We start from the raw sequence: 12,227 nt of genomic DNA, 5'->3' as shown, positions 1-12,227 counted from the left end.
TGTAGGCGATGGAAAATGGCGTGGGACTGCTTTCGCTGGGAAGGCCTCTCTAAGAAAGGTGAAGGAGTGAGCCCCGGGGAGATCTGGGGAAGGGGGTTCTGTTCTAGACTCTGTTCTATCTTATTTGTTTATGTGGGACAGAGTCTTGCTCTGCTGCCCGGTGTAGAGTGCCGTGGCATCAACCTAGCTCACTGCAACCTTAAACTCCTAGGCTCAAGCCATCCTCCTGCCTCAGCCTCCTGAGTAGCTGGGACTACAGGTGAGAACCACCACATCCCGCTAATTTTTCTATTTTTAGTAAACACGGGGTCTCGCTCTTGCTCAGGCTGGTCTCAAACTCCTGGCCTCAAGTGATCCTCCTGCCTCGGCCTCCCAGAGTGCTGGGATTACAGGCGTGAGCACCGCGCCCAGCCAGGGGAAGAGTGTTCTAGGCTAAGGGAACTGCAAGTTCAAAGGCTCTGAGGTGGGAACTAGCCTGACCGTTTTAGGGAGAGAAGGGGGTCAGTGTGGCCTGAACTGTGGTGAGTGGGTGGGGGCCAGAGGGACAGCAGGCAGGTGGGACGAGATCTTCCCACATCCCTCCATCCTTTAGTCAGAAGCTTTTTGAAGTACTGCCTGAATTTAAAACATCCCCTGCTACTTGCATGGGACGGCTTCCTTGGGGGGGAATTTGGCAAAGTTCAGAATTTAAAACACTTTTTTTTTTTGACCCAGTAGGAGTTTCTTGCCCAGATAGAGTTGTGGAAGGGAGCTAAGGCACTAGCTTGAAGTTAGTTACTATAGTAGCTACAGTCTGGAAATAACCTAAATACCCTTCCACAGGGAACTGGCCAAATAATTAGAGAGAATCTGTTCAACAGAATACTCAGAAGCAGGAGAAAAAGAAAAAAGAAAAAAACACATAGAAGATGTGAAGTTATATAAAAGTATGGAATGACCTCCTAAATGTATTGAATAAAAACAAGAGAGAATAAAGTTGGACCATGTTACTGTTCCTGCGAAAACAAGGGCAAATATTAATTGTACTTGAATACCTTGGATGGATTATTCAAAATGCAGGAGTAACTCAGAGCTGGGTCCACACCCAGGCTCTGTCATTTCTGCTATGTGACCTTGGGTAGGTGACTTTGCCTCTCTGAGCCTGTTTCTTGATCAGAGAAATGGGTGTAATAAAGACACCGACTGCATTGGGGTAGTGTGACCTTCAGCAAAACTTTCAGCAAATGGGAACGAGGATTATTTTGGGGAAGGACAGGATGATTGAACATTTATGCACCTAATAGCACAGCAAAGAATATGAACACGAGCTGTTAGAAACGTGAAACTGACAGAAACACGTGGGCCTCATCACATTTCTACACATGAACCTGGCTTCCCAGTGATCAAGTTTGCAAGTTCTCCTGTCTCTCACACCTCTGTACCTTTGCACAGCTTGCCCTCTCTGCCAAGGACGGGCTTCTCGAATCCTGGTCAGCAACTCTTTCAAATGAGATCTGGCCTACGCTTGCTGCTCTCAAAACTATCTTAGAATGCGAGCTTGGCAGGTGGGAAGGTAAGTGGCCGTGTCAGGTGCACTGCAGGAGGCTGTCAGCGTTGTGAGGCAAGGCGAGGCTAAGGTGAGTGCAGTGCAGGTGTGGTGGACATTGCGGCCGCCTTCCCCGGCTGTGTGGCAGCCACCCCACCCCCAGCCTAGTCACAGACACTGGGTCAGGCCAGCTTGGACTGAGAACCATTGTGGGAGTGACTGCTAATGAGTACAGTGTCTTTTGGGGTGAGGAATGTTCTAAAAATTGATTATGGTGATGGTTGTACAACTCTGTGAATATACCTAAAACCACTGAATTGCATGTATACTTTATTTTTATTACTTTTTAATATTTTTAGACATGGGGTCTGGCTATGTTGCCCAGGCTGGCCTTGAACTCCTGGGCTCAAACGATCCTCCTGCCTCAGCTTCCTGAGTGGCTGGGACTATAGTTGTGCACCACCACACTGGGTGAATCATACATTTTAAATGGGTGAATTGGTACGGTACGTGAGGTATATCTCAGGTATATCTCAGTACAGCTATTATTTTAAAAAGAAGAGGAAGAAAAAGAAAAGAACCATTGTGTATGTTCCTCTCACCACAGGAATTCATTTAAGGAGGGTAAAGTTCAGGACTTTTGCTGGAAATTCTGGGATACAGATAACTCTCCCCCACATAGATGACAAATGAAGCAGTCCCAAAGACCTGGCAGTCACCCACTGAGGATCCAGGCTTAGAATGAAGTGGATTTACCACAGTAAATACAGCAATAAAAATAAATAGAAGCCAGGCTGGGGGCAGTGGCTCACACCTGTAACCCTAGCACTCTGGGAGGCTGAGGTGGGAGGATTGCTCGAGGTCAGGAGTTTGAGACCAGCCTGGGCAAGAGCGAGACCCCGTCTCTACTAAAAATAGAAAAATTAGCCAGGCATGGTGGTGCATGCCTGTAGTCCCAGCTACTTGGGACGCTGAGGCAGGAGGATCACTTAAGTCCAGGAGTTTGAGGTTACTATGAGCTATGATGATGCCACTGCACTCTACCTGGGGCGACAGAGGGAGACTCTGTCTCAAAAATAAATAAATAAATAAATAATTTTAAAAAAAGAAAAGATATTGACAAACTGATTCTCAGGTTTAAGGAGCCAAACACCCAGAATAGCCAACACAACATTGAAGGAAAAGAACAAAGTTGAGAGATGACATTTCCTAATTTCAAAACTTACTGTAAAGCTACAGTAATCACGACAGTGTGCTACTGGCAAAAGAAGAGACAGACAGATCAGTGGACCATAACAGACGCCCACTGGCACAGCCCACAGATCTTTGACAAAGGAGCAAAGGCCATGCAATGGAGACAAGACAGTCCTTTTCACAAATGGTGCCAGCACAGCTGGACAGCCACATGCAAAAAAAATGAATCTAGACACAGACTTTACACTCTTTAAAAAATTAACTCAACGTGGGTCACAGACCCGAATGAAAATGCAAAACCACAAAACTTGAAGATAACATAGGAGAAAATCTTGATGACTGTGGGTTTGGTGATAACTTTTTATAACATGACATCAAAGGCACCATTCATGAAAGAAATAGCTGCTAAGCTGGACTTCATTAAATTTAAAATTTTCTGCTCTGTGAAAGACATCATCAAGAGAATAAAAGGACAAGCCAGAGACTGGGAGAAAATATTTGCAAAAGATATATCTCATAAGAACTGTTATCTGAACTAGACAAAGAACTCTTAAAACGAAACAAGAAAACAACCCAATTAAAAAATGGGCCTTATGCCTGTAATTCCATCATTTTGGGATGCTGAGGTGGGAGGATTGCTTGAGGCCTGGAGTTCAAGAGCAGCCTGGGCCGGGCGCGGTGGCTCACGCCTGTAATCCTAGCACTCTGGGAGGCCGAGGTGGGCGGATCGTTTGAGCTCAGGAGTTCGAGACCAGCCTGAGCAAGAGCGAGACCCCACCTCTACTAAAAATAGAAAGAAATTATATGGACAGCTAAAAATATATATAGAAAAAATTAGCCGGGCATGGTGGCGCATGCCTGTAGTCCCAGCTACTCGGGAGGCTGAGACAGGAGGATCGCTTGAGCCCAGGAGTTTGAGGTTGCTGTGAGCTAGGCTGACGCCACGGCACTCACTCTAGCCTGGGCAACAGAGTGAGACTCTGTCTCAAAAAAAAAAAAAAAAAAAAAAAAGAGCAGCCTGGGCAACATAGCCAGACCCCATCTCTACAAAAAATAGAAAAATTAGCTGGGCGTGGTGCCTGCCTGTACTCCCAGCTACTTGGGAGGCTGAAGCAGGAGGATCGCTTGAGCCCACGAGTTCCAGGTTACAGTGAGCTATGATCCTGCCACTGTACTCCAGCTTGGGCAACAGAACGAGCCGTCTCTTTAAAAAAAAAAAAAAAAAAAAGAAGGCCAAAGACCTTAGCAGACACCTCACTGAAGAAGACACACAGGTAGCAAATGCAAATGAGCATATGAAAAGACACTCCACATCTTATGTCATCATGGACATGCAAATTAAAATAGTGTGATACCACTATACACCTATTAGAATGGCCAAAATCGGGAACACTGACAACACTAAATGCTGCCAAAGATGTGGAGCGAAAGGAACTCTTACTCACTGCTGGTGAGAATGCAAAATCATACAGCTACTTTGGAAGACGGTTTGGCGGTTTCTTACAAAGCTAAATATACTCTTATCACGTGATCCAGCAATCACACTCCTTGGTATTTACCAAGAGGAGTTGAAAACTTGTGTCCACACAGAAACCTGTACATGGATGTTTACAGAAGCTTTATTCTATTGAATGTTCCCAACGCAGAGAAATGATAAATGATTGAGATGATTGAGATGCTACCTACCCTGATCTGATCACTGCACAGTACATGTACAGAAATGTCACTATATACCCCACGCATATGTACAAGTATAATTTTTCAATTAAAAAAATAAAATTATAACAAACAAAGACGCTTTATTCATAATTGCCTAAACTTGGAAGCACCCAAGATGTCCTTCAGTAGGTGAATGGGTAAACTGTGGTACATCCAGATGACAGACTATTATTCGGAGCTAAAAAGAAAGCAGGTCTGCAGCTACGCAAACACGCCGAGCGACACTAGGTGCTTACTATGAAGTGAGAGAAGCCAGTCTGAAAAGGCTGCGTACTGTATGATTGCAACTCTATGCCATGCTGGGAAAGGCAAAACTATGGAGACAGTAAAAAGTGGTTGCCAGGGGTAGTGGGGAGGGAGAGATGAACAGGGGAGCACAGAGGCTATTGAGGGCAGTGAGAATGCTCTGTGTGATGCAGCAATGGCAGACACATGTCATACACATTTGTCACAAACTAGAACATACAACTCCAAGAGGGAACCCTAACGTAAACTATGGACTTTGGGTGAAGTGATGTGTCGATGTGGGTTCATTGGCCGTAACGAAGGGAGCCCTCTGGTGCGGGACGTTGATGGTGAGGGAGGCTGCGTGTGTTGTGGGTGCCAAGGGACATATAGGAACCCTCTGTACTTGCCACTCAATTTTGCTGTGAACCCAAAACTGCCCTTAAAAGGAGTCTATTAAAAGTGGTTAAAATGGTGAATTTTATGTTATATATATTAAACCATAATAATAAAAAAAAAGAATGTTCATAGTAGCTTCATTCACAACATCTCCAAACTGGAAACAATGCAAATACCTACGAGTTGGAGAATGGGCCAGTGAATTACAGAATGTTCCCTCAAGGGACACAGCGCAGCCACCAAGAAGAATGAACTGCTGCTCTACCTGACAGCATGGATGAATTTCAAGAGTGTAACACTGAGTGAGAGAAGGCAGATATGAAATAGTACATACCATACGATTTTTATTTGTATCCAATTCAAGAACAGGCAGGACTAACCTTTCCTATTAGAAGTCAAAGTAGTGATTGCCCTTGGGAGGTGGGTAGTGGCTGTGAGGAGACATAGGGAGCCTTCTGTGGGGCTGGAATGTTGTTTTGGATCTGGTTACATGGCGTGTCCAGTTTGTGAAACTTCATCGCATGGTATACTTATGATTTGTGCCCTTTTCTTGTATGTGAGCTCTATGTCAGTGGTCCCCAACATTTTTGGCACCAGGGACCGGTTTCATGGAAGACAATTTTTCCATGGACCTGGGGGGTGGGGTGGGGGGAGGCAGAGCCCAGGTGATAATTCGAGCAATGGGGAGTGGCTATAAATACAGATGAAGCCTCTCACTCACCGGCCGCTCACCTCCTGCTGTGCAGCCCAGTTCCTAACAGGCCACAGACTGGTACTGGTCCATGGCCCAGGGCTCGGTGACTGCAGCTCTATGTGATCTTAAACAGTATGTGTACATATACACATATACATACATATACATATTTGCACATGCATATACACATACATACAAATACAATATATACACACACAAGTCCCGGAGTCAGATAGAAGTATATTCTAATCCTGGAGTGTTCTAACTCTGGTTCTGCTACTCACTAGGTTTATGACTCCAGACAGGTCCCTGTACCTCACTGAGCCTCAGTTTCCTCGTCTGTATAATGAGTAAAGGCGCACACCAGTGCTGGCTGGCAGCACACGTGGATTCAGTGTTTACTAATAAATACTGTTCTTGCTGCTATTCCTTTTCATAACTAAGCCCAGTCAGAGGAGTTGGGGACACTGCCCGCAAGGAGGAGGGGCCCATGGGGAGGGCCAATCTAAACTGATAAGCAGAACATGCTCATCTTGCAAACTGCTGCAAAGGCAGAAATCCAAGTGGGTTAGCTGAGGGTGGGGGTGAGGCGGTGGCCGGCTGGGGAGCAGGCCTGCCCTGGGCCTCCTGGAGGAGAAAGCAGTGAGGGGTAAAGTACATCGAGCCGGGGAAAAGGATCCTTTCCTGGAGAGCGGGGCCCTCACTATCGCTGGGCAATCAAGACCACTGTAAAACTTTAAACACCTTCTCAGGCTGGGGAGCTGGGACCTTGAGGGAGGTGCAGGTAGGTCCCTGATGGTCATTCTCCTCCTTGCGGGAGCCTACTAGCTTCAGGAGGCTCAGGCTGGGCTCCAGCAGAGTCCGTGAGAAAATGCCAACAGACACAAAGAGAAAATCCAAAATCCCACGTAATCCCACCACTCGGGGAAATCCTGTGGTGGTGAACGGGGGAATTCAGAGGGCAGGAGGTTGGGTTCAAAACCCATGCCTGCTCCTCGCTGGATGTGTGACCTGGGGCGGGCTACCGCACCTCTCAGAACCTCAGTTTCCCCATCAGTAATATGGTTTCCAACAGAACCTAGCTCAAAGGTTTGCCGCCGTAGGGAGGAAAAGAGAGAAGGTGGGTGGTGGATCCGTCATCACAGGTCTGGGTAGAGAGGAGGCTCGGTCAACAGAGCTGCCATCTGTGGTAAAGCCTGGAGTCGTCCTTCCCACCTCCATCCCCGCACCACGCCGAGCCATGGAGGAGACGCTAGGGCAGGGATCAGGAATCAAGTCCAGGGGACACGACTTCCTCCCCTGCTTGGCGCCTCGGTTTTTCCATCTGAGCAATGGGGCTGCCGTCCGAGGTCTTTACGGGGCTTTGTGGGCCTAGGCCTAAGGGGTACACGGTGGACAATGATAGGGACGCCGAGGCAGGGCCTCTGTGTGCTGAGATAGGTCTCCCCAAGATCGGGACGCAAGCCCTATAAGCCATTAACAATGTGGTCTCACACATCTGCTGTGCCGAACTTGTACCTGGTCCGCACGAGGGGGTGTCACTGCCGGCAGACAACGCCCGTTCCCCGCCCCCCCACCGCCGCTTCCCGCACCTGGCCCCGCCCACCCGCAGTCATTTAGGAACGCCACCGGAAGTCACGCGAGACGGAGCGTTTTCGTGGAGACACTCACTGGGGCAATCTGCTGCATAGCCTGAGATCGTGGAGGAGGGGCCGGAAGCACCTGGCAGGGACCCGGGGTAAATGTCAAATCCAAGCTCTTCCGCACAGAAACTGCACGATGCTAGCTAGCAGCTGGCGAGAACGAGGTCGGGCCTCAGAGCTCCGCGGACTGTCCTCAGTCTTCCTCACGGGTCGGCTGGTTCTCCCGCAGCTCTGTGCAGAAGCCGGGGCGGCGTTTAAGTAAAAGGCCTTGGGGTTCTGAGTCCCAACCGCCGCGTCCTGTGAAGGCCTGACTCAGTCCGTCCACCTATCGGTGAAGTGGGGCCATTAGTCCCCGCCTGATGGGTGGGGAAATCGCGAGGAGGGACGAGAGCGCTGCGAGCCGAGGAGCATCATTCTCCTCCGCGGACCGTTTTCTGGCCAGGAGCGTCTTCCTTCTTTTCTGTTCTTGGGAATTTAGAACGGCCCCTTGGCCGCTGAGGCCACACCTCCCGCAGCTGGGGGCGTACCCGGAAGTGCCTCTACGGAAGCCGGCCGGAAGGCGCGGCGCTTCACCATGGCGACTGCTGAGGCACCCCGGCGCTTCTACCGCTGCGCCTGCTTCTGCTCCGAGAACCTGTATGTGGCGCGCTACGGGCTGCACCTGCGCTTCCGGGGCGAAGAGCAGCTGCGCCGGGACTACGGCCCGGTGAGCGGCCCCTCTTGGCTCCCCCAATCGGGCGGAGTGGAGGAGGGACCTTAGTCCCCAAGGTTGTCTGCTTTGCCCGCGGCGCGCTCTGCATACTCAGATACGGCAAGAATGACTTAATCTCTCCGTGCCTCAGTTTCCTCACTCTAAACGGGGGTAATAGATCTCCTTAGTGAGGATGTCGTGAGGACAGAACGAATGAACATCTGCAGAGTGCCCAGGGCAGGGCCCTGTTGTGGGAGCCTGAGAGCATTCGGGAAGGGAACCCTGCTCCGTGCTTACCGAGGTTATCACAGTGCATACTCTGAATGATCCTGTGAGGTCGAGCCTCTCCTCTCCACTTTAAAGAGGGGAAACTGAGGCCTACAGACGTTAAGGGACTTGCCCAAGGTCAGTCATGCTCACCGGTATTTCTGCTCCCAGATCCTGCGCAGCCGAGGCTGTGTCAGCACCAAGGACTTCCAGGAGCTGCTGGCAGAGGTAACACTCCCCGCACCCTGCGCAGCCTAGCCCTGCCTGTTGCGATTTGTGTCAACAGTTTGAGGGGTCTCTTAGCCTCAGCCTTGTCAGTCCCTGATCCCTTGCCCCCTTCCTGCCCCCTCACCTGCGTCTTGCACCAGAAGGAGGGAGAAAGTGGGAAATGCCAAGTGATCTATGCCATGCTCTTCTTAACAGCTGTGAGTTAGGCACAACCTTCACCCCCATTTTGGGTCAAGAAACAGGCTCAGAAAGGGGAGTCACTTGCCCAAGATTTTGCAGCAGGCAGAGCTGAGCCACCAGGCAGGCCCTGGGCTCTTCATACCTCTCCACTCCCCACTTAGGCCGGTGCCAGGGCTGCCGTTGCTCCGCTCTGACCTCCTCCCCAACCGAGCTTCCCAGGAGAGTCCTCGGCAGCCTCAGGACTTGACTGTGACTCTGTTCCTCTCCCCAGGTGGGCCTGGCTGGTTGAGGTACCTCCAGGGGTTCTCATCGTAGCCAGGCTGAGGCTGGAGCAGCCCAAAACGGAGGGGCTCGCTTCTAGAAGTCCCCTTTAGCCAACAGTTTGGCACTTGCAGTTGACTGTGATAGATTCAGGAGTGCAGGGAGGCAGACTTGGCTTCCAGCCTGAGCCCTGCCCTGCCCTTCCCGGGCCTCAGTTTCTTCATCTGTACGACGGCCTCGGGGGATGGGAGGCCCACCTGATAACCGAGCCCTGTGCCACCCCAGCTCGAGCAGGAGGTGGAGCGGCGGCGGCGGCTGGGGCAGGAGTCGGCTGCTAGGAAAGCCCTCATCGCAAGCTCCTACCACCCGGCACGGCCCGAGGTCTACAACTCGCTGCAGGTACTAGGCAGGGAGCTTGAGGGCGGCATCAGGCCTGGGGGCTGCCTGCCTCACCGCTGGTGTGTGCTGTCCCCAGGATGCAGCTCTGGCTCCCGAGTTTCTGGCCGTGGCTCAGTATACCACATCCCCGGGTGCAGACCTCAAGGGCCTTCTCCAGCGGCTGGAGACAGTGTCAGGTGAGGTCTTGGCCCCGTGGCCTGGCAGGATGGGTTGGGGGGAGCCTGGGATACCTGGGTGTGGGAGACTGGGGTCCCTCTAGCCACCATCTGTCTCCAAAAACCAAACCAGCAGGAGCTGGAAGGGCCAGGGGTACCAGACTGCCAGGAGCAGGGTGTCTGTGTTCGTTCATTCATTCACTCATCCAACAAGTAGAGGGTGTTTCTGTCAGGTGTGTGACACCTGGCACACTCAAACAGGGCTGATCAAAGAGCCCAATGAAGGGACATTTGAGACAGGTGTGGGCATGGTTAAGGGATTGGCAAGGAATGCTCTGTTGGGGGGCTTAGGTGGGATGAACACCCTCCCAGCCTGGGGGTACCCTCCTCATTGCCTCCCACTCCCCAGCAGTTGAGACTGTGCTGAGGCTGTTTGGCTGGGGCAGGCGCCAGGCTACAAGGTGGCCGTGTCAGGGGCACACCAGCCCTGTACCCTGGGCATTGGTGCATCTGCCAAAAAATGTTTAGGTTTCCATTCTCAGCCTGGCTTCTTCCCTCAGGGCCCAGCAAGGAAGAGCAGCCCCTCTTGGCCTTCTTGTGTGGGGAACAGAGGCTTCCAGAGACACTTCTGGGTTGGGGTGCAGACTTTGGAGGCTTGCCAGGGGGAAGGGGGTGCAGAGAGAGCCTGATGTTGGCCCTGTGGTCCCAGCTGGGCTCTGTCACTGGCCTGCTAGATGTCCCTGGGCTACTCCCTTCCCTTCTCTGGGCCTCAGGACCCACATCTGAGTTCTGGAGGCCAGCCCTGTGGGCACTCGTGGAGTCAGGGGAGAGGCTCCGGGGCCAAGCAGGGAGCACGTGACATGGCCTCCCCTGCTTCTCACACATCACGTGTAATCATCACAGCAGCTCTGAGAGGGGAGCGCCCTCCTTGTCCCCATGGTACAGATGAGGAAACTGAGGCTGGGGGGAAGTGAAAAGACAGGCCTGAGCTCCCACAGCTCACAAGGAGATTGAAACCCAGGCCTGTCCGGCCCACACCAGCTGACAGACTGTCCCTCCCTCTGCAGAGGAGAAGCGCATCTACCGGGTGCCCGTGTTCACGGCACCATTCTGCCAGGCCCTGCTGGAGGAGCTGGACCACTTCGAGCAGTCGGACATGCCCAAGGGAAGGCCCAACACCATGAACAACTATGGGGTGGGTGAGGCCTGGCCCGGGGGCACGAGGAGGGTGGCTGGAGTCAGGGAGGTGTGTCCAGGTGCTGCAGACGAGCTGCGTGCCCCGCCTGTGAAATGAGATCATGGTAGCAACACTGTGCAGCGGGACAAGGCACCCGGCACCGTCCTTGGCACACGCTGAGGAACTCCCTGGGCTGCAGGGCGGCCCCCCCCCCCCCCAGTCTCCCTACTGACCTCAGGGATCTTCTCCCAGGTGCTGCTACACGAGCTGGGGCTGGATGAGCCTCTGGTGACGCCGCTGCGGGAGCGCTTCCTGCAGCCGCTGATGGCCCTCCTGTACCCAGACTGTGGTGGGGGCCAGCTTGACAGCCACCGTGCCTTCGTGGTCAAGTATGCACCAGGCCAGGACCGTGAGCTGGGCTGCCACTATGATAATGCCGAGCTCACCCTCAACGTGGCCCTGGGCAAGGCCTTTACAGGGGGTGCCCTCTATTTCGGGGGCTTCTTCCAGGTGAGTGTGTGACCCATGGGGCAGGGCCTGGGGCAGCCGTGGGTGCCCAGGCCTGAGTCCTACCATCCACAGGCACCTGCAGCCCAGACGGAGCCCCTGGAGGTAGAGCACGTGGTGGGCCAGGGTGTCCTGCACCGAGGTGGCCAGCTGCATGGTGCCCGGCCCCTGGGCACTGGTGAGCGCTGGAACCTGGTCATCTGGCTCCGGGCCTCTGCTGTGCGCAACCGTCTCTGTCCCATGTGCTGCCGAGAACCTGACTTGGTGGACGACGAGGGCTTTGGAGATGGCTTCACCCGAGAGGAGCCTGCCACAGTGGACGTGTGTGCACTGACCTGAGCCTGGTTCCACCCCGTGTGGGGGAGGGTGTGGCAGATAAGGGCAGAAATAAACTCCCCGCAGGCCACTGCACTTGTTGGTTCCAAAGGACATGCTGGCTTCTGGATCATTCTTTGGCCAGACAGACTGGCTTAGTTGAGGTTTGTTGGAAGCAGAGTGTGATATGGAGCTTCATGGAGAGCACAGCCTTAAGGGAGTGAGGGAAACCAGAGGGCAGGGAGCCACTGGACACAGACGTGGCTGCAGAGGAGAGAATCAAATGTGTCAACATTTATAAAGCGTTTTATAACAGTTCTGTTTGCTGCCGTCGTTATTGTTGAAGAGTTTGCAACTTGGTGGTCCCAAGATTGGATGACAAGCACAGCCATGCTTTCTTTAGGTTACACGTTTGAAAACGAGGGGGTTTCCGTATTGAAATCTTGCGTTCTGGTTTCCCCGGGAAGGTGGACACACCAGGCCCCACTCCCACATTGCAGAGATCAGCTGGAGCAGAGTCGCAGCGTCACACTCTAGACGGGCCTGTGGTCCACCCCCTCATTCATCGTCAAGATGTCTGTGGCTCCTTACCGCCACTTGAGCTTGCGACCTCTGTATCACTGGGTGGGGACGTCGGATAGACCCAGG

The 12,227-nt window shown here is 52.6% G+C and overlaps 1 protein-coding gene across 2 annotated transcripts; it reads left to right on the top strand.

Moving 5' to 3' along the window:
* Positions 1-7,874: 7,874 nt before the first annotated feature.
* Positions 7,875-11,877, top strand: OGFOD2 (2-oxoglutarate and iron dependent oxygenase domain containing 2). Of its 2 annotated transcripts, XM_069497065.1 has the most exons (7): positions 7,875-8,105; positions 8,529-8,585; positions 9,312-9,425; positions 9,502-9,601; positions 10,648-10,775; positions 11,010-11,267; positions 11,340-11,877. In XM_069497065.1, the coding sequence occupies exons 1-7, from the start codon at positions 7,974-7,976 to the stop codon at positions 11,601-11,603; spliced, it is 1,053 nt and encodes a 350-aa protein (XP_069353166.1). In that variant the 5' UTR covers positions 7,875-7,973; the 3' UTR covers positions 11,604-11,877. The 2 variants fall into 2 exon arrangements, with proteins under 2 accessions (XP_069353166.1, XP_069353167.1); XM_069497066.1 differs by lacking the exons at positions 7,875-8,105; positions 9,312-9,425; positions 9,502-9,601 and having other exon boundaries at positions 8,537-8,585.
* Positions 11,878-12,227: the final 350 nt, after the last annotated feature.

Source organism: Eulemur rufifrons, chromosome 21 (genome assembly GCF_041146395.1).
Source record: "Eulemur rufifrons isolate Redbay chromosome 21, OSU_ERuf_1, whole genome shotgun sequence".
NCBI lineage: Eukaryota > Metazoa > Chordata > Mammalia > Primates > Lemuridae > Eulemur > Eulemur rufifrons.
This window is presented reverse-complemented; position numbering and strand designations above follow the sequence as displayed.